General features: G+C 38.0%; 2 protein-coding genes across 2 annotated transcripts in view; one reads left to right on the top strand and one right to left on the bottom strand.

The window, feature by feature from the left end:
- The window catches only part of LOC147924286 (uncharacterized), a 73,499-nt gene extending 64,339 nt beyond the window's left edge, over nt 1-9,160 (top strand). Inside the window, exon 6 of the mRNA XM_087496700.1 lies at nt 9,054-9,160. Coding sequence (XP_087352826.1) covers nt 9,054-9,160 — 107 coding nt within the window. The remainder of the gene's footprint in view (nt 1-9,053) is intronic.
- A 685-nt stretch (nt 9,161-9,845) lies between these two features.
- Nucleotides 9,846-13,005, bottom strand: LOC147924285 (uncharacterized). The gene is made up of 3 exons (XM_087496699.1): nt 11,997-13,005; nt 10,168-10,745; nt 9,846-9,890 (listed from the first exon to the last, which is right to left on the bottom strand). The coding sequence occupies exons 1-3, from the start codon at nt 12,961-12,963 to the stop codon at nt 9,846-9,848; spliced, it is 1,590 nt and encodes a 529-aa protein (XP_087352825.1). The 5' UTR covers nt 12,964-13,005.
- Nucleotides 13,006-24,872: the final 11,867 nt, after the last annotated feature.

The raw sequence follows: 24,872 nt of genomic DNA, 5'->3' as shown, positions 1-24,872 counted from the left end.
CCAATGCAACTAACTAATTATAAGAGTTTTAGATAGATGTGGAGAGTTTAAAAGCCACTTATAACCATTTTGTCCCAAAACAGGCTAAAACCAAGAAAACATTCCTTAGAAGCTGTAAACAGCTATGTTAGTGTTTATGGGGTTAAAATGTGTCTTAATCCAATGCAACTAACTAAGTATAAGAGTTTGAGATAGATGTGGAGAGTTTAAAAGCCACTTATACCCATTTTGTCCCAAAACAGGCTAAAACCAAGAAAACATTGCTTAGAAGCTGTAAACAGCTATGTTAGTGTTTATGGGGTTAAAATGTGTCTTAATCCAATGCAACTAACTAATTATAAGAGTTTAAGATAGATGTGGAGAGTTTAAAAGCCACTTATACCCATTTTGTCCCAAAACAGGCTAAAACCAAGAAAACATTGCTTAGAAGCTGTAAACAGCTATGTTAGTGTTTATGGGGTTAAAATGTGTCTTAATCCAATGCAACTAACTAATTATAAGAGTTTGAGATAGATGTGGAGAGTTTAAAAGCCAGTTATAACCATTTTGTCCCAAAACAGGCTAAAACCAAGAAAACATTGCTTAGAAGCTGTAAACAGCTATGTTAGTGTTTATGGGGTTAAAATGTGTCTTAATCCAATGCAACTAACTAATTATAAGAGTTTGAGAGAGATGTGGAGAGTTTAAAAGCCACTTATACCCATTTTGTCCCAAAACAGGCTAACAGCAAGAAAACATTGCTTAGTAGCTGTAAACAGCTATGTTAGTGTTTATGGGGTTAAAATGTGTCTTAATCCAATGCAACTAACTAAGTATAAGAGTTTGAGATAGATGTGGAGAGTTTAAAAGCCACTTATAACCATTTTGTCCCAAAACAGGCTAAAACCAAGAAAACATTGCTTAGAAGCTGTAAACAGCTATGTTAGTGTTTATGGGGTTAAAATGTGTCTTAATCCAATGCAACTAACTAATTATAAGAGGTTAAGATAGATGTGGAGAGTTTAAAAGCCACTTATACCCATTTTGTCCTAAAACAGGCTAAAATCAAGAAAACATTGCTTAGAAGCTGTAAACAGCTATGTTAGTGTTTATGGGGTTAAAATGTGTCTTAATCCAATGCAACTAACTAATTATAAGAGTTTAAGATAGATGTGGAGAGTTTAAAAGCCACTTATACCCATTTTGTCCCAAAACAGGCTAAAACCAAGAAAACATTGCTTAAAAGCTGTAAACAGCTATGTTAGTGTTTATGGGGTTAAAAGGTGTCTTCATCCAATGCAACTAACTAATTATAAGAGTTTGAGATAGATGTGGAGAGTTTAAAAGCCACTTATAACCATTTTGTCCCAAAACAGGTTAAAACCAAGAAAACATTGCTTAGAAGCTGTAAACAGCTATGTTAGTGTTTATGGGGTTAAAATGTGTCTTAATCCAATGCAACTAACTAAGTATAAGAGTTTGAGATAGATGTGGAGAGTTTAAAAGCCACTTATAACCATTTTGTCCCAAAACAGGCTAAAACCAAGAAAACATTGCTTAGAAGCTGTAAACAGCTATGTTAGTGTTTATGGGGTTAAAATGTGTCTTAGTCCAATGCAACTAACTAATTATAAGAGTTTGAGATAGATGTGGAGAGTTTAAAAGCCACTTATAACCATTTTGTCCCAAAACAGGTTAAAACCAAGAAAACATTGCTTAGAAGCTGTAAACAGCTATGTTAGTGTTTATGGGGTTAAAATGTGTCTTAATCCAATGCAACTAACTAAGTATAAGAGTTTGAGATAGATGTGGAGAGTTTAAAAGCCACTTATAACCATTTTGTCCCAAAACAGGCTAAAACCAAGAAAACATTGCTTAGAAGCTGTAAACAGCTATGTTAGTGTTTATGGGGTTAAAATGTGTCTTAATCCAATGCAACTAACTAATTATAAGAGTTTGAGATAGATGTAGAGAGTTTAAAAGCCACTTATACCCATTTTGTCCCAAAACAGGCTAAAACCAAGAAAACATTGCTTAGTAGCTGTAAACAGCTATGTTAGTGTTTATGGGGTTAAAATGTGTCTTAATCCAATGCAACTAACTAAGTATAAGAGTTTGAGATAGATGTGGAGAGTTTAAAAGCCACTTATAACCATTTTGTCCCAAAACAGGTTAAAACCAAGAAAACATTGCTTAGAAGCTGTAAACAGCTATGTTAGTGTTTATGGGGTTAAAATGTGTCTTAATCCAATGCAACTAACTATGTATAAGAGTTTAAGATAGATGTGGAGAGTTTAAAAGCCACTTATACCCATTTTGTCCCAAAACAGGCTAAAACCAAGAAAACATTGCTTAGAAGCTGTAAACAGCTATGTTAGTGTTTATGGGGTTAAAATGTGTCTTAATCCAATGCAACTAACTAATTATAAGAGTTTAAGAGAGATGTGGAGAGTTTAAAAGCCACTTATACCCATTTTGTCCCAAAACAGGCTAACAGCAAGAAAACATTGCTTAGTAGCTGTAAACAGCTATGTTAGTGTTTATGGGGTTAAAATGTGTCTTAATCCAATGCAACTAACTAAGTATAAGAGTTTGAGATAGATGTGGAGAGTTTAAAAGCCACTTATAACCATTTTGTCCCAAAACAGGCTAAAACCAAGAAAACATTGCTTAGAAGCTGTAAACAGCTATGTTAGTGTTTATGGGGTTAAAATGTGTCTTAATCCAATGCAACTAACTAATTATAAGAGTTTAAGATAGATGTGGAGAGTTTAAAAGCCACTTATACCCATTTTGTCCCAAAACAGGCTAAAACCAAGAAAACATTGCTTAGAAGCTGTAAACAGCTATGTTAGTGTTTATGGGGTTAAAATGTGTCTTAATCCAATGCAACTAACTAATTATAAGAGTTTAAGATAGATGTGGAGAGTTTAAAAGCCACTTATACCCATTTTGTCCCAAAACAGGCTAAAACCAAGAAAACATTGCTTAGAAGCTGTAAACAGCTATGTTAGTGTTTATGGGGTTAAAATGTGTCTTCATCCAATGCAACTAACTAATTATAAGAGTTTGAGATAGATGTGGAGAGTTTAAAAGCCACTTATACACATTTTGTCCCAAAATAGGTTAAAACCAAGAAAACATTGCTTAGAAGCTGTAAACAGCTATGTTAGTGTTTATGGGATTAAAATGTGTCTTAATCCAATGCAACTAACTAATGATAAGAGTTTGAGATAGTTTGAGATAGATGTGGAGAGTTTAAAAGCCACTTATAACCATTTTGCCCCAAAACAGGCTAAAACCAAGAAAACATTGCTTAGAAGCTGTAAACAGCTATGTTAGTGTTTATGGGGTTAAAATGTTTCTTAATCCAATGCAACTAACTAATTATAAGAGTTTGAGATAGATGAGGAGAGTTTAAAAGCCACTTATTGAAACATGATTTATATTGTGTGTGGTGTGATGAAAGTGAATGAGTGTGTGCAATGGTATGATATGATGAATGATGGGTGTTTCAATTCCCCTTATGCAGTTGCAGTATAAGAGGTGTCAATCCAGTCTGAGTGCTTGTGAACAATCAAGATATGCATATGAATCTAAGTTAAGACAAATATGAAAGGATGTTTGTCACTAACAATCCTATGATGATAATGATAAAATGCAGAAAATAAACTACAAGAGCTAATAACTAGATGCAAATAAAACAGAATGATTATGAACTAAGAACAGAAACAGAAACTGTAAACAATAGATATGAACTAATGCAAGACAAGTAATGAACTAGATGCTAAGTGAATGCAATGGAAATTAAACAGGAATGAAACAAGACAAACACAGATCATAAACAAGAGTTCTTGGGATGAACTCGAGCAGCACTCGACCGAGTGTAGGTCGAGTGAGTGGTCGAGCTAGACAAATCCGGGAAAACAGAGCAATGCAATAAAAACAGAGTAAAGATAACACAGATCAAACAGCAAGCAAATAACAAGATTAAGACTTTAAAATCAATAAACAAAGAAGGTTCCTGAGGATGGATTCATGGGATAAACTAACCATTGTGGTAATCTAACTTGATCAACAAATCTCAAGCAATGCTATGAGCTAACCTCTAGACATATTAATCTAAGACAAGTCTCTCCCACTCTCATGGTCAAGAGACAATCAAACCTATGCAATCCTAGACTTGCTCTCACAATGAAAAGAATCTACACAAGCAGGCATTAAGCAATACATCTCAAACCAAACAAGACCTCTAATCTCTTAGCAAGCCTAATGGTAAGCTCTAGATCTAGCCTTATCTATGCTTCTTAAACATTGGTGTGATGCCAAAAAGCTTGAGATCAGATCCTACCCTCTCAGATATAGGATCAGCATTAAGAACATCTAGCCTAGAAGAGATCTACAACAATCAAGCTTGATCAAATCAGATATACCACAAGATCAATCTATCCTAACCCATCCTCAAGATCCTAAGAAGACTACTCACAACAAGACATGATCAAACAAATAATAAACCCAGAAATCATTGAAACTTGCATGAATAGATAGACAAGATTAAGATCTACAACTTTAAAGAAGAAATCAAACTCAGATTCTCAATACTTAGAAAGTTATTCAACCAACAAGTATGAGGAAATTCTTCTTTTCCAAGTACAAGATCCAAAAAAGAAAATAAAAAGCAAAAGGAATAATATTCCTTAAAAGGCAAAAACTAGGTTTAAAATATCTGAAAAGCTGACTAAAAATCTAGATTAAAACTTGGTTCAGGTGGCTGCAGTACAAGTCCTTATATAGTGGGTAAGGTGGAAGCCCTAAAAATGGGAAAAGTCAAAGTGGTCCACGCATCGGTCAACTCGACCAGTGCTCGGTCGAGCTGGGGGTCGAGCTGGCTTCTCTTGTGCAACTCCACACGGTCGAGTCTATCTCCCACTCGGTCGAGTGCTTGGTCGAGCTGGACTCCGGATTCCTTGTTCTTCAGCCTTAACTCCCTTGTTTCCTCTTCATGATTGCTTCACATCTCTTCTCCATTGCTTCCATGCTCCTTAAGCTCCAAAATCACCTGTTTATGCATGAAAAGATGCAAATGCAATGCAACTACACTATAATGCATGATTAGTCCTAAAGCTACACAATAATGGTGAGAATGGATAGAAAAAGATGCAAAAGATGTGAATAAACTAAGGGAAAACATGGTAAAATATATGAACATCACTTATACCCATTTTGTCCCAAAACAGGCTAACAGCAAGAAAACATTGCTTAGTAGCTGTAAACAGCTATGTTAGTGTTTATGGGGTTAAAATGTGTCTTAATCCAATGCAACTAACTAATTATAAGACTTTGAGATAGATGTGGAGAGTTTAAAAGCCACTTATACCCATTTTGTCCCAAAACAGGCTAACAGCAAGAAAACATTGCTTAGTAGCTGTAAACAGCTATGTTATTGTTTATGGGGTTAAAATGTGTCTTAATCCAATGCAACTAACTAAGTATAAGAGTTTGAGATAGATGTGGAGAGTTTAAAAGCCACTTATAACCATTTTGTCCCAAAACAGGTTAAAACCAAGAAAACATTGCTTAGAAGCTGTAAACTGCTATGTTAGTGTTTCTGGGGTTAAAATGTGTCTTAATCCAATGCAACTAACTAATTATAAGAGTTTGAGATAGATGTGAAGAGTTTAAAAGACACTTATACCCATTTTGTCCCAAAACAGGCTAACAACAAGAAAACATTGCTTAGTAGCTGTAAACAGCTATGTTAGTGTTTATGGGGTTAAAATGTGTCTTAATCCAATGCAACTAACTAAGTATAAGAGTTTGAGATAGATGTGGAGAGTTTAAAAGCCACTTATAACCATTTTGTCCCAAAACAGGTTAAAACCAAGAAAACATTGCTTAGAAGCTGTAAACAGCTATGTTAGTGTTTATGGGGTTAAAATGTGTCTTAATCCAATGCAACTAACTAATTATAAGAGTTTGAGATAGATGTGGAGAGTTTAAAAGCCACTTATAACCATTTTGTCCCAAAACAGGCTAAAACCAAGAAAACATTGCTTAGAAGCTGTAAACAGCTATGTTAGTGTTTATGGGGTTAAAATGTGTCTTAATCCAATGCAACTAACTAATTATAAGAGTTTGAGATAGATGTGGAGAGTTTAAAAGCCACTTATACCCATTTTGTCCTAAAACAGGCTAACAGCAAGAAAACATTGCTTAGTAGCTGTAAACAGCTATGTTAGTGTTTATGGGGTTAAAATGTGTCTTAATCCAATGCAACTAACTAAGTATAAGAGTTTGAGATAGATGTGGAGAGTTTAAAAGCCACTTATAACCATTTTATCCCAAAACAGGCTAAAACCAAGAAAACATTGCCTAGAAGCTGTAAACAGCTATGTTAGTGTTTATGGGGTTAAAATGTGTCTTAATCCAATGCAACTAACTAATTATAAGAGTTTAAGATAGATGTGGAGAGTTTAAAAGCCACTTATACCCATTTTGTCCCAAAACAGGCTAAAACCAAGAAAACATTGCTTAGAAGCTGTAAACAGCTATGTTAGTGTTTATGGGGTTAAAATGTGTCTTAATCCAATGCAACTAACTAATTATAAGAGTTTGAGATAGATGTGGAGAGTTTAAAAGCCACTTATACCCATTTTGTCCTAAAACAGGCTAACAGCAAGAAAACATTGCTTAGTAGCTGTAAACAGCTATGTTAGTGTTTATGGGGTTAAAATGTGTCTTAATCCAATGCAACTAACTAAGTATAAGAGTTTGAGATAGATGTGGAGAGTTTAAAAGCCACTTATAACCATTTTATCCCAAAACAGGCTAAAACCAAGAAAACATTGCCTAGAAGCTGTAAACAGCTATGTTAGTGTTTATGGGGTTAAAATGTGTCTTAATCCAATGCAACTAACTAATTATAAGAGTTTAAGATAGATGTGGAGAGTTTAAAAGCCACTTATACCCATTTTGTCCCAAAACAGGCTAAAACCAAGAAAACATTGCTTAGAAGCTGTAAACAGCTATGTTAGTGTTTATGGGGTTAAAATGTGTCTTAATCCAATGCAACTAACTAATTATAAGAGTTTAAGATAGATGTGGAGAGTTTAAAAGCCACTTATACCCATTTTGTCCCAAAACAGGCTAAAACATAGAAAACATTGCTTAGAAGCTGTAAACAGCTATGTTAGTGTTTATGGGGTTAAAATGTGTCTTAATCCAATGCAACTAACTAATTATAAGAGTTTGAGATAGATGTGGAGAGTTTAAAAGCCACTTATACACATTTTGTCCCAAAACAGGTTAAAACTAAGAAAACATTGCTTAGAAGCTGTAAACAGCTATGTTAGTGTTTATGGGATTAAAATGTGTCTTAATCCAATGCAACTAACTAATGATAAGAGTTTGAGATAGTTTGAGATAGATGTGGAGAGTTTAAAAGCCACTTATAACCATTTTGCCCCAAAACAGGCTAAAACCAAGAAAACATTGCTTAGAAGCTGTAAACAGCTATGTTAGTGTTTATGGGGTTAAAATGTGTCTTAATCCAATGCAACTAACTAATTATAAGAGTTTGAGATAGATGTGGAGAGTTTAAAAGCCACTTATACCCATTTTGTCCCAAAACAGGCTAACAGCAAGAAAACATTGCTTAGTAGCTGTAAACAGCTATGTTAGTGTTTATGGGGTTAAAATGGGTCTTAATCCAATGTAACTAACTAATTATAAGACTTTGAGATAGATGTGGAGAGTTTAAAAGCCACTTATACCCATTTTGTCCCAAAACAGGCTAATAGCAAGAAAACATTGCTTAGTAGCTGTAAACAGCTATGTTAGTGTTTATGGGGTTAAAATGTGTCTTAATCCAATGCAACTAACTAAGTATAAGAGTTTGAGATAGATGTGGAGAGTTTAAAAGCCACTTATAACCATTTTGTCCCAAAACAGGTTAAAACCAAGAAAACATTGCTTAGAAGCTGTAAACAGCTATGTTAGTGTTTATGGGGTTAAAATGTGTCTTAATCCAATGCAACTAACTAATTATAAGAGTTTGAGATAGATGTGGAGAGTTTAAAAGCCACTTATACCCATTTTGTCCCAAAACGGGCTAAAACCAAGAAAACATTGCTTAGAAGTTGTAAATGTAAGTTTAGAAACGAGAGAGTGTAGAGATCGAGTGAGTTTGAGAGTGTTCGCACGAGAGAGTAGAAGAGAGTATGGAAGTGTAAGAGAGAGAGTATAGAAGAAGAATCAAACTTCTTACTTGAAAAAGAACCTAGATACATCCTAATTATAGACAAAGTAAACAGCATATTCCTATGGGATCCTATACACGCTTTACATGACTGAAAGTGACATCCTTCCTTCTTAACATAACATGTGACTTGTGAGTTGAAATATCTTCCCACTTGCACACAAACTCCAACGGTCGGTAGGAGAAGGATCTAGAGACTTGGTTGTCTCATACAAGCCTTAGAAGACTTCAAGTGGGCTTCTACACGAGATGGTATGGTTGGCCCGATGAGAGAGAACGGTCGTTGACTTGTACGGACGTTGACTTGTACGGACATGGTGATCAAGATCCCAAATTATACTCCCCCTCAAGCTTTAGTCATTGGACCCTATGACATAAGCTTGAACCATTGATCACCTATCTCATTAAAAACCTTAGTATATAAAACCACTTGGGAAAAATTATACTTAAGGGAAAAAGAGCGTAGGATCTCAAGGTTTGGTGAGGTCCATGAGTCCTAGCCGAGGGTGAATGTATTCGCACACTTGTGGGCTGGCCGCCTTTGTGAAAATGTCGGCTAGTTGCTCTTTGCTGTCTGTATGACATGGGAGTGTGACGCCTAGCTGAATCTGCTCTCGCACCTTGTGGCAATCGACCTCTATGTGTTTTGTTCTCTCGTGAAACACGGAATTGGTGGCTATGTGGATGGCTGCTTCGTTATCACAATGCATAGTGATAGGCTTTGATGATTCAACTCCAAGATCCTTCAATAGTGCCTTAAGCCACATGAGCTCGGTTGTTAACTTCCTCATGGCTCTATACTCGGACTCCGCACTAGATAACGAGACAACCTTTTGTTTCTTGCTCTTCCATGTGACTAAGTTTCCTCCCAAGAACGTGCAGTATCCGGTGGTTGAGCGACGATCCCCATGGTCTCCGGCGTAATCAGCGTCACAATATCCTATCAACTCGGTGCTCTTGTTCCTTCCCATCCATATGCCTTGTCCCGGAGCTCCCTTGATGTACTTAAGGATTCGGTTCACCATGTTCCAGTGGTGTCTAGTTGGGTTTTGCATGTGTTGGCTTACCTGGTTCACAGCAAAACAAAGATCAGGCCTAGTGATAGTTAAATATATGAGCTTACCCACTAGACGCCTATATCGCGTGACATCTTCGAATGGAGGCTCCCCCTTTCCGGCTGTCTTGTAGTTTTCTTCAAGAGGTGTGGTCACTGCTTTTGATCCAAGTTTTCCTGCTTCACTTAAGAGGTCAAGAGCATACTTTCTTTGTGATAAAAACAATCCTTCATCAGACCTATACACTTCTATACCAAGAAAATACTTAAGTTCTCCAAGGTCTTTAATATCAAAAACTGACTTAAGAAACTCTTTAGCTTCTTGAATACCTACCTTGTCACTTCCAGATATGATGATATCATCAACATATACTAGAATGACCACTATACCTTTGTCACTTGGTAGTGTGAAGAGAGTATGATCCGATTCTGATTTCCGAAAACCTTTCCCAAGTAAGGTTGTGCTCAACTTGTGGTACCAAGCTCTAGGCGATTGTTTAAGGCCATATATTGCCTTGTTGAGCTTCAGCACCTTTCCCGGGCCTATGGTGTCCTCTAGACCAGGCGGTGGCCGCATGTAGACCTCATCTTCAAGTTCTCCTTGCAAGAACGCATTCTTCACATCCATTTGCCATAGATCCCAATCCAAGTTTGTGGCCAAGGAGAGAACAACTCGAACTGTGTGTAATTTGGCCACCGGAGCAAACGTATCTTTGTAATCCTCCCCATACGTTTGCGTAAAACCACGAGCTACAAGTCTGGCCTTGTAGCGTTCAATCTCCCCATTGCTCTTATACTTGATAGTGAAGATATACCGAGACGTCACAGCCTTCTTGCCCTTGGGTAAGTCTGATTCGTCCCATGTGTGATTTTGCACCATGGCCGTGTTCTCGGCATCAACTGCGTCTCGCCACACCTTGTGGTCCTTGGCCTCATCATATGTCTTGGGAACCCAATGCTGGTCAATTTGGCCAAGGAACACTTGATGTTCCATCGGAAAGTGTGCCAGCGTGCATACAGCTTGAATTGGGTGTGCGACGACCATGTTGTTGTAGTACACTCTAGTGTTCTTCCAGTTAGATGGGGGAAACTTGAGACGTTGGCTACGTCGAAGAGGAACTATAGTTCCCGCCTCTGAGCTAGCTCTGCCTAGTGTAATAATTTCTTCAAGCTGCTCAGCCGGTTCCTCGGATGGCACATCATTGTTGTCTCCGGGTAGTTCGGTCGAATCCGTGGGCAACTCAGTTTCGTCGTTGGTATGAGAAGTGGGTGGATCAAGGTCGGGCTCAGGGAATGGCTCAGGTTGTTCTGGTGATGCTTGACTGGCCGGCGCGTTGGTGATCCGATCATTCTCAATACCTAGCCTCTCAAGGATCACCCGGAGGTTGCGTGTCCGATCGGAAGAAGAGGTCGAGAGATTGCGAAGTTCATCCCAGTTCTTCTCATCATAAAATCCTTGTGACTCCACAAACTTGACATCACGAGACACAAGAACTCTTCTTGTCTCCGAGTCATAGCACTTATATCCTTTTTGAGTTGTAGAATAGCCGATAAACATTGCCTTAGTACTCTTAGCATCAAGCTTGTCTCTTAGTTCACCTGGTCGCAACACATAGCAAACACAACCAAATACTCGTAAATGATCAAAGTTAGGCTTTTCATTGTTCAATACCTCAAATGGAGACAAGTCGTTGAGTATTTTTGTTGGTGTGCGGTTGATAAGATAACAAGCTGTGAGCACGGCATCTCCCCAAAAGCGTTTTGGAACTCTTGTATGGAACATCATGGACCTTGCTACCTCCATGAGATGCCTATTCTTCCTTTCAGCCACCCCATTTTGTTGTGGTGTGTATGGACAGCTAGTTTGATGAAGAATTCCATGTTCGGCTAGATATTGCTTAAAGGCATGGCTTGTGTATTCTCCACCATTATCTGATCTCAAAATTTTAATCTTGGCATGATAGTGGTTAGTAACATAATTTTGAAAGCTAGTAAAAGCTTCAAGAACTCTATCCTTAGAAGGAAGCAAAGTTATCCAAGTATATTTTGATTTTTCATCAATAAAAGTCACAAAATACTTTTGATTTTCTCTAGATAAGCAAGGGGATGTCCAAACATCAGAATGAACCAAATCAAAACATTTTTCATAAATAGTAATAGATTTAGGAAAAACAGCCTTGCAATGTTTACCAAGAATACAAGCCTCACACCCATCATTTTGAAAAGAAATATTAGGGAACATTAAAGCTAAAGCTCTAGAGTGAGGATGTCCTAGCCTAGCATGTAAAATAGAATCACTAGGTTTAACAACAACCGAATTAAAACAAGAAGCAGATAAATTCAAGTCCTCAAGCATATAGAGATCACCCTTGGAACCTCCTTGACCAAGGACCTTACTTGTCTCAATATCCTGAAAATGAACCTTGTTAGGACCAAATATTGCATAACAATTCAAATCAGTAGTGGCTCTCTTAACTGATAGCAAGTTGGAAGTAAAATTTGGCATATAGAACGCTTTAGTATCTTTATCAAATAATTTCAAGTTTCCAATGCCTTTAACTGGCACTTTCTCACCATTTGCTATCACAACATTACCACTAGCCGGTTTAATATCACTCATTAACCTAGAATCACTAATCATGTGGTGAGAAGCACCGGAATCAACTATGAGCGGTTTAGTTTGATTCAAGGCAAGATAAGAGTTACCGGAACTTTCTTTGAGTGCCTTAATGAGCGCATCAAGATCAGACTTCCTCACGAGGTCCGACGAGGCAGCCAGGGCAGTTCCATTCATATCCGGAGCTCGAGGGTTCAGTTCAGCAACCAATGGCTCCACACTCGCTTGATGAGCTCTTGGTGCTCCACGGTGGTTCATTGGTCGGTTTACTCGGAGGTGTGGGTGGAGAATCCAACACTCATTCTTGAAATGGCCCGGCTTCTTGCAGTGGTGACACACTGGTTCTTTCTTGTTATCTCCTCGATAGTAGCCCTTGTTTGCGGTCGCTACATCAGCTTGGTTGGCGGTTACAAGCTCCCCCTTGTTACCAAACAACCCCATGGAACCATGCTCCTTTTGAATCTGACTACACACTTCCTCCAGGCTGGGAAGCTTGTCCGACCTCAAGATATGCTTGATAAGATCGTTGTAAGATGGATTCAGCGTAAGGAGGAGGCCGAACACCTTGTCTTGTTCACGCCTCTCATTCAAGATTGCCGGATCAAGAGTCGCTGGCCTAAGCATCTCAAGCTCAGCCCAAAGGGACCTAAACTTCCCAAAGTGTTTGGTGAACTCCATGTCTTCTTGGCTTAGGTTGTTGATGGCTCTCTTGATCTCAAAGACTCGGCTTAAATTGGTAGTGTTACCAAAGACGTTTTGCAAGGTATCCCATAGATCCTTGGCCGTTTCACAATACGAGTAGGCCTCGAGTATTGGAGCATCGAGAGAGTTTTGTATGATGGCGAGAACACTTTGGTCTTCTTGAAACCACTTTTCTTCACCACTTGTGGCCACAACTTTGCCGTCTTCAGTCGGCTCGCCCTTCGGAGCTTCACTTGTTGTCACATGGGTCCAAAGCCCTCGGCCACATAGCGCCGTCTTTGTGGTCCTTGCCCACAACAAATAGTTCTCTCCTTTGAGAGTAACTGGAACAACCAAGGTTTTGGTGCTTTCCATGGAGTTTTGTCCAATGGTCAATAAGTTTACCCAACGGTTAAAGAAAAAAAAAACTCAAGAGATTGAATGAACGAGTTGCGGAAGAAAGTAGAGTGAATGAAGAGTTTAACGAGAGGAACCACAAGGCTCTGATACCATGTAAGTTTAGAAACGAGAGAGTGTAGAGATCGAGTGAGTTTGAGAGTGTTCGCACGAGAGAGTAGAAGAGAGTATGGAAGTGTAAGAGAGAGAGTATAGAAGAAGAATCAAACTTCTTACTTGAAAAAGAACCTAGATACATCCTAATTATAGACAAAGTAAACAGCATATTCCTATGGGATCCTATACACGCTTTACATGACTGAAAGTGACATCCTTCCTTCTTAACATAACATGTGACTTGTGAGTTGAAATATCTTCCCACTTGCACACAAACTCCAACGGTCGGTAGGAGAAGGATCTAGAGACTTGGTTGTCTCATACAAGCCTTAGAAGACTTCAAGTGGGCTTCTACACGAGATGGTATGGTTGGCCCGATGAGAGAGAACGGTCGTTGACTTGTACGGACGTTGACTTGTACGGACATGGTGATCAAGATCCCAAATTATAGTAAACAGCTATGTTAGTGTTTCTGGGGTTAAAATGTGTCTTAATCCAATGCAACTAACTAATTATAAGAGTTTGAGATAGATGTGAAGAGTTTAAAAGCCACTTATACCCATTTTGTCCCAAAACAGGCTAACAGCAAGAAAACATTGCTTAGTAGCTGTAAACAGCTATGTTAGTGTTTATGGGGTTAAAATGTGTCTTAATCCAATGCAACTAACTAAGTATAAGAGTTTGAGATAGATGTGGAGAGTTTAAAAGCCACTTATAACCATTTTGTCCCAAAACAGGCTAAAACCAAGAAAACATTGCTTAGAAGCTGTAAACAGCTATGTTAGTGTTTATGGGGTTAAAATGTGTCTTAATCCAATGCAACTAACTAATTATAAGAGTTTAAGATAGATGTGGAGAGTTTAAAAGCCACTTATACCCATTTTGTCCCAAAACAGGCTAACAGCAAGAAAACATTGCTTAGTAGCTGTAAACAGCTATGTTAGTGTTTATGGGGTTAAAATGTGTCTTAATCCAATGCAACTAACTAATTATAAGACTTTGAGATAGATGTGGAGAGTTTAAAAGCCACTTATACCCATTTTGTCCCAAAACAGGCTAACAGCAAGAAAACATTGCTTAGTAGCTGTAAACAGCTATGTTATTGTTTATGGGGTTAAAATGTGTCTTAATCCAATGCAACTAACTAAGTATAAGAGTTTGAGATAGATGTGGAGAGTTTAAAAGCCACTTATAACCATTTTGTCCCAAAACAGGTTAAAACCAAGAAAACATTGCGTAGAAGCTGTAAACTGCTATGTTAGTGTTTATGGGGTTAAAATGTGTCTTAATCCAATGCAACTAACTAATTATAAGAGTTTGAGATAGATGTGGAGAGTTTAAAAGCCACTTATACCCATTTTGTCCCAAAACAGGCTAAAACCAAGAAAACATTGCTTAGAAGTTGTAAACAGCTATGTTAGTGTTTCTGGGGTTAAAATGTGTCTTAATCCAATGCAACTAACTAATTATAAGAGTTTGAGATAGATGTGAAGAGTTTAAAAGACACTTATACCCATTTTGTCCCAAAACAGGCTAACAGCAAGAAAACATTGCTTAGTAGCTGTAAACAGCTATGTTAGTGTTTATGGGGTTAAAATGTGTCTTAATCCAATGCAACTCACTAAGTATAAGAGTTTGAGATAGATGTGGAGAGTTTAAAAGCCACTTATAACCATTTTGTCCCAAAACAGGTTAAAACCAAGAAAACATTGCTTAGAAGCTGTAAACAGCTATGTTAGTGTTTATGGGGTTAAAATGTGTCTTAATCCAATGCAACTAACTAATTATAAGAGTTTGAGATAGATGTGGAGAGTTTAAAAGCCACTTATAACCATTTTGTCCCAAAACAGGCTAAAACCAAGAAAACATTGCTTAGAAGCTGTAAACAGCTATGTTAGTGTTTATGGGGTTAAAATGTGTCTTAATCCAATGCAACTAACTAATTATAAGAGTTTGAGATAGATGTGGAGAGTTTAAAAGCCACTTATACCCATTTTGTCCCAAAACAGGCTAACAGCAAGAAAACATTGCTTAGTAGCTGTAAACAGCTATGTTAGTGTTTATGGGGTTAAAATGTGTCTTAATCCAATGCAACTAACTAAGTATAAGAGTTTGAGATAGATGTGGAGAGTTTAAAAGCCACTTATAACCATTTTATCCCAAAATAGGCTAAAACCAAGAAAACATTGCCTAGAAGCTGTAAACAGCTATGTTAGTGTTTATGGGGTTAAAATGTGTCTTAATCCAATGCAACTAACTAATTATAAGAGTTTAAGATAGATGTGGAGAGTTTAAAAGCCACTTATACCCATTTTGTCCCAAAACAGGCTAATACCAAGAAAACATTGCTTAGAAGCTGTAAACAGCTATGTTAGTGTTTATGGGGTTAAAATGTGTCTTAATCCAATGCAACTAACTAATTATAAGAGTTTAAGATAGATGTGGAGAGTTTAAAAGCCACTTATACCCATTTTGTCCCAAAACAGGCTAAAACATAGAAAACATTGCTTAGAAGCTGTAAACAGCTATGTTAGTGTTTATGGGGTTAAAATGTGTCTTAATCCAATGCAACTAACTAATTATAAGAGTTTGAGATAGATGTGGAGAGTTTAAAAGCCACTTATACACATTTTGTCCCAAAACAGGTTAAAACCAAGAAAACATTGCTTAGAAGCTGTAAACAGCTATGTTAGTGTTTATGGGATTAAAATGTGTCTTAATCCAATGCAACTAACTAATGATAAGAGTTTGAGATAGTTTGAGATAGATGTGGAGAGTTTAAAAGCCACTTATAACCATTTTGCCCCAAAACAGGCTAAAACCAAGAAAACATTGCTTAGAAGCTGTAAACAGCTATGTTAGTGTTTATGGGGTTAAAATGTGTCTTAATCCAATGCAACTAACTAATTATAAGAGTTTGAGATAGATGTGGAGAGTTTAAAAGCCACTTATACCCATTTTGTCCCAAAACAGGCTAACAGCAAGAAAACATTGCTTAGTAGCTGTAAACAGCTATGTTAGTGTTTATGGGGTTAAAATGGGTCTTAATCCAATGTAACTAACTAATTATAAGACTTTGAGATAGATGTGGAGAGTTTAAAAGCCACTTATACCCATTTTGTCCCAAAACAGGCTAACAGCAAGAAAACATTGCTTAGTAGCTGTAAACAGCTATGTTAGTGTTTATGGGGTTAAAATGTGTCTTAATCCAATGCAACTAACTAAGTATAAGAGTTTGAGATAGATGTGGAGAGTTTAAAAGCCACTTATAACCATTTTGTCCCAAAACAGGTTAAAACCAAGAAAACATTGCTTAGAAGCTGTAAACAGCTATGTTAGTGTTTATGGGGTTAAAATGTGTCTTAATCCAATGCAACTAACTAATTATAAGAGTTTGAGATAGATGTGGAGAGTTTAAAAGCCACTTATACCCATTTTGTCCCAAAACAGGCTAAAACCAAGAAAACATTGCTTAGAAGTTGTAAACAGCTATGTTAGTGTTTCTGGGGTTAAAATGTGTCTTAATCCAATGCAACTAACTAATTATAAGAGTTTGAGATAGATGTGAAGAGTTTAAAAGCCACTTATACCCATTTTGTCCCAAAACAGGCTAACAGCAAGAAAACATTGCTTAGTAGCTGTAAACAGCTATGTTAGTGTTTATGGGGTTAAAATGTGTCTTAATCCAATGCAACTAACTAAGTATAAGAGTTTGAGATAGATGTGGAGAGTTTAAAAGCCACTTATAACCATTTTGTCCCAAAACAGGCTAAAACCAAGAAAACATTGCTTAGAAGCTGTAAACAGCTATGTTAGTGTTTATGGGGTTAAAATGTGTCTTAATCCAATGCAACTAACTAATTATAAGAGTTTGAGATAGATGTGGAGAGTTTAAAAGCCACTTATAACCATTTTGTCCCAAAACAGGTTAAAACCAAGAAAACATTGCTTAGAAGCTGTAAACAGCTATGTTAGTGTTTATGGGGTTAAAATGTGTCTTAATCCAATGCAACTAACTAATTATAAGAGTTTGAGATAGATGTGGAGAGTTTAAAAGCCAGTTATAACCATTTTGTCCCAAAACAGGCTAACAGCAAGAAAACATTGCTTAGTAGCTGTAAACAGCTATGTTAGTGTTTATGGGGTTAAAATGTGTCTTAATCCAATGCAACTAACTAAGTATAAGAGTTTGAGATAGATGTGGAGAGTTTAAAAGCCACTTATAACCATTTTATCCCAAAACAGGCTAAAACCAAGAAAACATTGCCTAGAAGCTGTAAACAGCTATGTTAGTGTTTATGGGGTTAAAATGTGTCTTAATCCAATGCAACTAACTAATTATAAGAGTTTAAGATAGATGTGGAGAGTTTAAAAGCCACTTATACCCATTTTGTCCCAAAACAGGCTAAAACCAAGAAAACATTGCTTAGAAGCTGTAAACAGCTATGTTAGTGTTTATGGGGTTAAAATGTGTCTTAATCCAATGCAACTAACTAATTATAAGAGTTTAAGATAGATGTGGAGAGTTTAAAAGCCACTTATACCCATTTTGTCCCAAAACAGGCTAAAACATAGAAAACATTGCTTAGAAGCTGTAAACAGCTATGTTAGTGTTTATGGGGTTAAAATGTGTCTTAATCCAATGCAACTAACTAATTATAAGAGTTTGAGATAGATGTGGAGAGTTTAAAAGCCACTTATACACATTTTGTCCCAAAACAGGTTAAAACTAAGAAAACATTGCTTAGAAGCTGTAAACAGCTATGTTAGTGTTTATGGGATTAAAATGTGTCTTAATCCAATGCAACTAACTAATGATAAGAGTTTGAGATAGTTTGAGATAGATGTGGAGAGTTTAAAAGCCACTTATAACCATTTTGCCCCAAAACAGGCTAAAACCAAGAAAACATTGCTTAGAAGCTGTAAACAGCTATGTTAGTGTTTATGGGGTTAAAATGTGTCTTAATCCAATGCAACTAACTAATTATAAGAGTTTGAGATAGATGTGGAGAGTTTAAAAGCCACTTATACCCATTTTGTCCCAAAACAGGCTAACAGCAAGAAAACATTGCTTAGTAGCTGTAAATATTAGAATGTACCAAGGAGGAGAGAGGAGAGGCCGGTAAGGCCGAGCCTTGGAAGAAGAGAAGAAAGGCCGGAAAGGCCATGTAAAGGCCGGTAAGGCCATGTCCGTGTCCGTGAGCGACCATGTACCGTGTCCGGTACCATGTACCGTGTCCGGTACCATGTACCGTGTCCGTGAACGGACCCATGTCCGGTGAGCGGCCAGTTAGGCCGTGAACACATTGAAGAGAAGGCCCGTCCGTACAGGCCCGTCCGTACAGGCCCGTCCGTACAATGAAGAGAAGGCCCGTCCGTACGGTCTCGGCCCTTAGGCCTACGCTCGGTCCAGTAGATAGAGAGGCCGAGTTTGAGAGGCTTGGGAGAAAGGAAAACGAGGCCTTACAAGGGAGAGAGGCCCATAAAGAAGAAGAAAGGAAAACCCACAAGGAAAAGGAAGGAAGGGAGAAGATTCACGTGAGCGTTTGGTGAAGGAAGGAAGTCGCTTTCACCAAGTTGAATTGAGAACGTCCCTATCACCTTCTTCTTCTCTCCTTGTGTCTAACGGTCATATGACCTTCTTCTCCTATATTAATGTATAATCTCTCATATGTAAAAAAATATATCACAACATTATCTAATAGAAGAGATCCGATTTCCCCTCTTTTACCTTGTGTTCTTGTTCTTAGCTTCAATGTAGATAGTTTAGGGAATCGGTTAGGGGCTGCCCTTAAGGCAGCCTATTCTCTTCTCAAATCCCACCTAAACTCTTCTTATTTATTGCTTTACTAAGTCTAGATTATGGGGAGTTCATCACAAGTTGATGTTCTCTCCTCCCCCTTGAGAATGAGTTAGTTTGTTGTGGGTAAAGGGGGATTCATTCACCAAGTGTTTGTCTACCCTCTCTTGTGAGCTTTGTCTCATAAAACCCAACATGGTATCAGAGCAGGTTCTGTTCTTGGTGTTTTAAACTCATTCTCAAAGTCGTTTTCTTAGGAGTTAGCTTAGTTAAAGTTTTAGACTTTGCTTAGGTGTTAAATCGCTTAGCTTAGTTTCTTTAAAGCTTTAATTTTGCTTTTGTTGATTAAATCGATTCTCTAGCAGCTCATTGTTGAGTAAGCTTGGTCTCTTGTCTTGTTAGAATTTGTAGACCAAGTGTGTGGAAAGAAATCGATTTTACAAGCCCCATCCTTAAGCTTTACCGATTTGGTAATAGCTTTGTTTATTTTGGGATGTGTGGGAAGTGATGAACCATTGAGCAAATTGTGTTGTTCATGGTGAGGATTCACGGTTCTTGTGTGCTTGTATGAGCCACGAAATTCTTAGGATTTAGTTCTCTTAGGATTTAGTTAATTTTCCTTTAAAGGTTTAATTTTGCTTTAGTTAATTTTCCTTTAAAGGTTTAGTTGCTAAATCGCTTCTTCTTCTTCTCAATGTTGAGAAAGCTTTGTTTCTGGCCGTGGTGTGTCCAGATTCGAGCTTGAGGAAGAGAGAGGTCTTGTTTTTAGCATATATGGTCCGCTTGGTCAAATAGATTAAAGCTGGTCCAAGATGCAGTCTTTTAACCGATGGACACAAGGGTGTTCCAAAGGTGTTTTTTTTTTTTTTAGCTTTTATTTGAATCTGACCACAAAATCATCTTCAATATGATTTCTTGTGGGATGTGTTCAATTTAAACCATCGAAATACACTTGTTCATGTGATTTCGTGGATCTTGAAGGATTTAATCTTGGAGAACACTCTGTTTAGGTGATTCTTCCATGAATTATGTCATTAAAACCGTGTGGGATTTATTATCCAACGGTTCTTAGAAGTTGCAGCCACTAAAACGCCCATGTTCTTGAGTAAACAAACACCATAGTGTGATACTCTCTAAAGTTCTGGGCTGTTCAAAGCTGTTTAAAGCTTCTTTCAACTCGAGAAAACAGAGTTAAACTCTGTCCATAAGAACTCTTGAGCAAAATCCCCCCACTCTTCCATAATCTTTAATACTTCATACTCTTGGTTACCCTATACTCTATACTCTTTGGTTACTAATACTCTCGGTTACTCTATACTCTCTAAACTCTCTTTTATTTTTCAGTAATATACTCTACACTCTACACTCTAATCTCTCACAATCTCTTGTTTTAGAATCTGTCCCATTGAATTTGGTTTCAGTTTCAACCTTGAAGATTGTGTGGAGCTCGCTTGCTATCTCTAGAAGAAGTGGCGAGGTTGAAGGCTACAAGAAAGCCATGAGGAGGCGCAGCACAATGCCTGGAGTTAGAACCAAGGGCCACCAAGTCTTTGTTAAGCTGGTGGAAGGTGATGAATCAGCCCAAGAGCATGTGTGTTAGTGCCAAGTTGTTGATCGGATGTGCACAAGACTTTAAGGAAGGTCAAGCACAAGGTTTCAAGTGAAATGATGAGATGTCAGCTCATCATCAAGTCAAGGGTACGGGGGAGATCGACTTTCAAGTGACTTCACCGCACCTCACAGTCTATGGTTTCAAATTCACGGCAACAAACAAAAGATTTGCCGATGCGTCTCAAAGATCGGCTCGGACGAAAGCCTTCCACTGCGATTCAGCTTCCGCGTTCTTCACAAAAGTTCTAGAACATAAAGTCACCTTGCCAGTGGAAGTGAAATCATACCAATCCGAGCAGCCGTTCGAAAGTTATGTCCGAAACAGTGGGCATATATCATTCTGACGCGTTTTAAAGAAGCGGTCTCAAGAAGAGAGTTCAAACCGCAACAATGATAAACTCTCTTCCTCTTCTCCATCAAAGACACCGAAATAAAAAGGCTGTGCTCTAAACTCTACTCTATTTAAATTATTATCTTAAATTCATTATATTAGCTCCATTACTAGCCTTTACTCTCTCATGTGATCTCTTAAATTGTCACTTTTGAAATTTTCTTTGATATTCCTCATATTGTTTTATGAGAGCCTCAAAGAAATTTACTTTGATATTCCTCATACATTAGATTATGAGAGCCTCAAAGAAATTGTCTTTGATATTCCTCATACATTATTGTTTTATGAGAGCCTCAAAGAAATTTACTTTGATATTCCTCATACATTAGATTATGAGAGCCTCAAAGAAATTGTCTTTGATATTCCTCATACATTATAGACTATGAGAGCCTCAAAGAGATTTGAAAAATTGTCTTTGATATTCCTCATAACATACACTTATTCTTGCTTCTTTATCACTTGTTTCAAGGGTAAAGGAGATTATGAGAGCCTCAAAGAAATTCTAAAGGTGCAAAGATGGAGATCATAAGAAGTGTGCTAAAGGCAAGATGGACTAAGGAGTAGGAGCGGTTCAAATCATGAAGAGAAGGGAGCTAGTTCTTTGCAAACCAAGGTCAAGGGACATCATGGATAGTGGAGTCTATACTCTTTTTCCCTTAACAAAGTTTTATCCCAAGAGGTTTTCTTTGTTGAGGTTTTTAATGAGGTAGATGACACTAGTCCACCCTTGATCTTTGGTCCCCATGGTGTCCCACCGATCAAGCGTGCGGGGGAGTATTAGAATGTACCAAGGAGGAGAGAGGAGAGGCCGGTAAGGCCGAGCCTTGGAAGAAGAGAAGAAAGGCCGGAAAGGCCATGTAAAGGCCGGTAAGGCCATGTCCGTGTCCGTGAGCGACCATGTACCGTGTCCGGTACCATGTACCGTGTCCGGTACCATGTACCGTGTCCGTGAACGGACCCATGTCCGGTGAGCGGCCAGTTAGGCCGTGAACACATTGAAGAGAAGGCCCGTCCGTACAGGCCCGTCCGTACAGGCCCGTCCGTACAATGAAGAGAAGGCCCGTCCGTACGGTCTCGGCCCTTAGGCCTACGCTCGGTCCAGTAGATAGAGAGGCCGAGTTTGAGAGGCTTGGGAGAAAGGAAAACGAGGCCTTACAAGGGAGAGAGGCCCATAAAGAAGAAGAAAGGAAAACCCACAAGGAAAAGGAAGGAAGGGAGAAGATTCACGTGAGCGTTTGGTGAAGGAAGGAAGTCGCTTTCACCAAGTTGAATTGAGAACGTCCCTATCACCTTCTTCTTCTCTCCTTGTGTCTAACGGTCATATGACCTTCTTCTCCTATATTAATGTATAATCTCTCATATGTAAAAAAATATATCACAACATTATCTAATAGAAGAGATCCGATTTCCCCTCTTTTACCTTGTGTTCTTGTTCTTAGCTTCAATGTAGATAGTTTAGGGAATCGGTTAGGGGCTGCCCTTAAGGCAGCCTATTCTCTTCTCAAATCCCACCTAAACTCTTCTTATTTATTGCTTTACTAAGTCTAGATTATGGGGAGTTCATCACAAGTTGATGTTCTCTCCTCCCCCTTGAGAATGAGTTAGTTTGTTGTGGGTAAAGGGGGATTCATTCACCAAGTGTTTGTCTACCCTCTCTTGTGAGCTTTGTCTCATAAAACCCAACAGTAAACAGCTATGTTAGTGTTTATGGGGTTAAAATGGGTCTTAATCCAATGTAACTAACTAATTATAAGACTTTGAGATAGATGTGGAGAGTTTAAAAGCCACTTATACCCATTTTGTCCCAAAACAGGCTAACAGCAAGAAAACATTGCTTAGTAGCTGTAAACAGCTATGTTAGTGTTTATGGGGTTAAAATGTGTCTTAATCCAATGCAACTAACTAAGTATAAGAGTTTGAGATAGATGTGGAGAGTTTAAAAGCCACTTATAACCATTTTGTCCCAAAACAGGTTAAAACCAAGAAAACATTGCTTAGAAGCTGTAAACAGCTATGTTAGTGTTTATGGGGTTAAAATGTGTCTTAATCCAATGCAACTAACTAATTATAAGAGTTTGAGATAGATGTGGAGAGTTTAAAAGCCACTTATACCCATTTTGTCCCAAAACAGGCTAAAACCAAGAAAACATTGCTTAGAAGTTGTAAACAGCTATGTTAGTGTTTCTGGGGTTAAAATGTGTCTTAATCCAATGCAACTAACTAATTATAAGAGTTTGAGATAGATGTGAAGAGTTTAAAAGCCACTTATACCCATTTTGTCCCAAAACAGGCTAACAGCAAGAAAACATTGCTTAGTAGCTGTAAACAGCTATGTTAGTGTTTATGGGGTTAAAATGTGTCTTAATCCAATGCAACTAACTAAGTATAAGAGTTTGAGATAGATGTGGAGAGTTTAAAAGCCACTTATAACCATTTTGTCCCAAAACAGGCTAAAACCAAGAAAACATTGCTTAGAAGCTGTAAACAGCTATGTTAGTGTTTATGGGGTTAAAATGTGTCTTAATCCAATGCAACTAACTAATTATAAGAGTTTAAGATAGATGTGGAGAGTTTAAAAGCCACTTATACCCATTTTGTCCCAAAACAGGCTAACAGCAAGAAAACATTGCTTAGAAGCTGTAAACAGCTATGTTAGTGTTTATGGGGTTAAAATGTGTCTTAATCCAATGCAACTAACTAATTATAAGACTTTGAGATAGATGTGGAGAGTTTAAAAGCCACTTATACCCATTTTGTCCCAAAACAGGCTAACAGCAAGAAAACATTGCTTAGTAGCTGTAAACAGCTATGTTATTGTTTATGGGGTTAAAATGTGTCTTAATCCAATGCAACTAACTAAGTATAAGAGTTTGAGATAGATGTGGAGAGTTTAAAAGCCACTTATAACCATTTTGTCCCAAAACAGGTTAAAACCAAGAAAACATTGCTTAGAAGCTGTAAACTGCTATGTTAGTGTTTATGGGGTTAAAATGTGTCTTAATCCAATGCAACTAACTAATTATAAGAGTTTGAGATAGATGTGGAGAGTTTAAAAGTATTAGAATATAAGGAAGAGAAGAGAGGAGAGGCCGGTAAGGCCGAGCCATAGAAGAAGAAGAGAAGTGGCCGGTAAGGCCGTGTGCACCAAGAGGAGTGGCCGTAAGGCCATGAGTGGTGTGTGAGCGGCCAGTTAGGCCGTGAACACAATAAGAGAAGCCATGTGGGCTGTGTGAGCAAGGAAAGAGGTTAATAAGGCCATAAGTGCAATGAGAAGAGCAAAGGCCTTATAAGAAGAAGAAGCCCAAGAGAAAGTCTCACAAAGGAAAGAAGGAAGGAATAAGGCCGAGTATGAGTGATGAGAAGAAGGAAGACTCGGCCCACCATGTGATCAAGAAGCTGCCAAAGGGAAGAAGATGCCAAAGGAAGAAGGAAGGAAGTCGCTTTCAAGGAAGAAGGCTCCAACGGTCAAAAGGAAGGGAAGAAGAGAAGAATCACGTGTGCAAAGAAGGGAAGGATGTCACTATCACCTTCACCTCCCTCTCTCTAACGGTCATAAGCATTGTATTCCCTATATTAAGTTGTAATTCACTTCAATGTAAGATATCACATTCTATTCAATAACAAAGAGAAACCGTTTCCCATCTTCTCCTCTCTACACAAGTGTTTATGTTCTTATTTGCAATGTAGAGAGCTTAGGGATTTCGGTTAGAGGCTGCCCTTAAGGCAGCCTATTCTCTTTCTAAATCCACCTAAACTCTTCTTTATTTACTCTCTTTACTAAGCCTAGATTACTGATTCTAATCCTCCTTCTCCTAAGTACACAAACTATAAGTGTTGTGATACTAGAAGGGGATAGTCTCAAACTAGTGCTTCTCCTTGATAGGATCCGCTTACTCACTAGTATTTGGGTTCTATCTAGCTGTTCTATGGGGAGTTCATCACAAGTTGATGTTCTCTCCTCCCCCTTGA

This window comes from Camelina sativa, chromosome 17, assembly GCF_030686135.1.
Source record: "Camelina sativa cultivar CO46 ecotype springtype chromosome 17, ASM3068613v1".
Classification (NCBI taxonomy): domain Eukaryota; kingdom Viridiplantae; phylum Streptophyta; class Magnoliopsida; order Brassicales; family Brassicaceae; genus Camelina; species Camelina sativa.
Note: the sequence above shows the minus strand (reverse complement) of the source record. Positions and strands in the feature narration are given on the sequence as shown.

Excerpts from the sequence above, each read along its gene's own strand:
- LOC147924285 (XM_087496699.1), bottom strand. The coding sequence starts at position 12,963 with ATGGAAAGCACCAAAACCTTGGTTGTTCCAGTTACTCTCAAAGGAGAG. Across the intron at positions 10,746-11,996 it reads GGCACTCAAAGAAAGTTCCG|GATTTTATGATGAGAAGAAC; the intron begins GTAACTCTTATC and ends TGGAGTCACAAG. Across the intron at positions 9,891-10,167 it reads ATGCCGAGAACACGGCCATG|GAGAACTTGAAGATGAGGTC; the intron begins GTGCAAAATCAC and ends CGTTCTTGCAAG.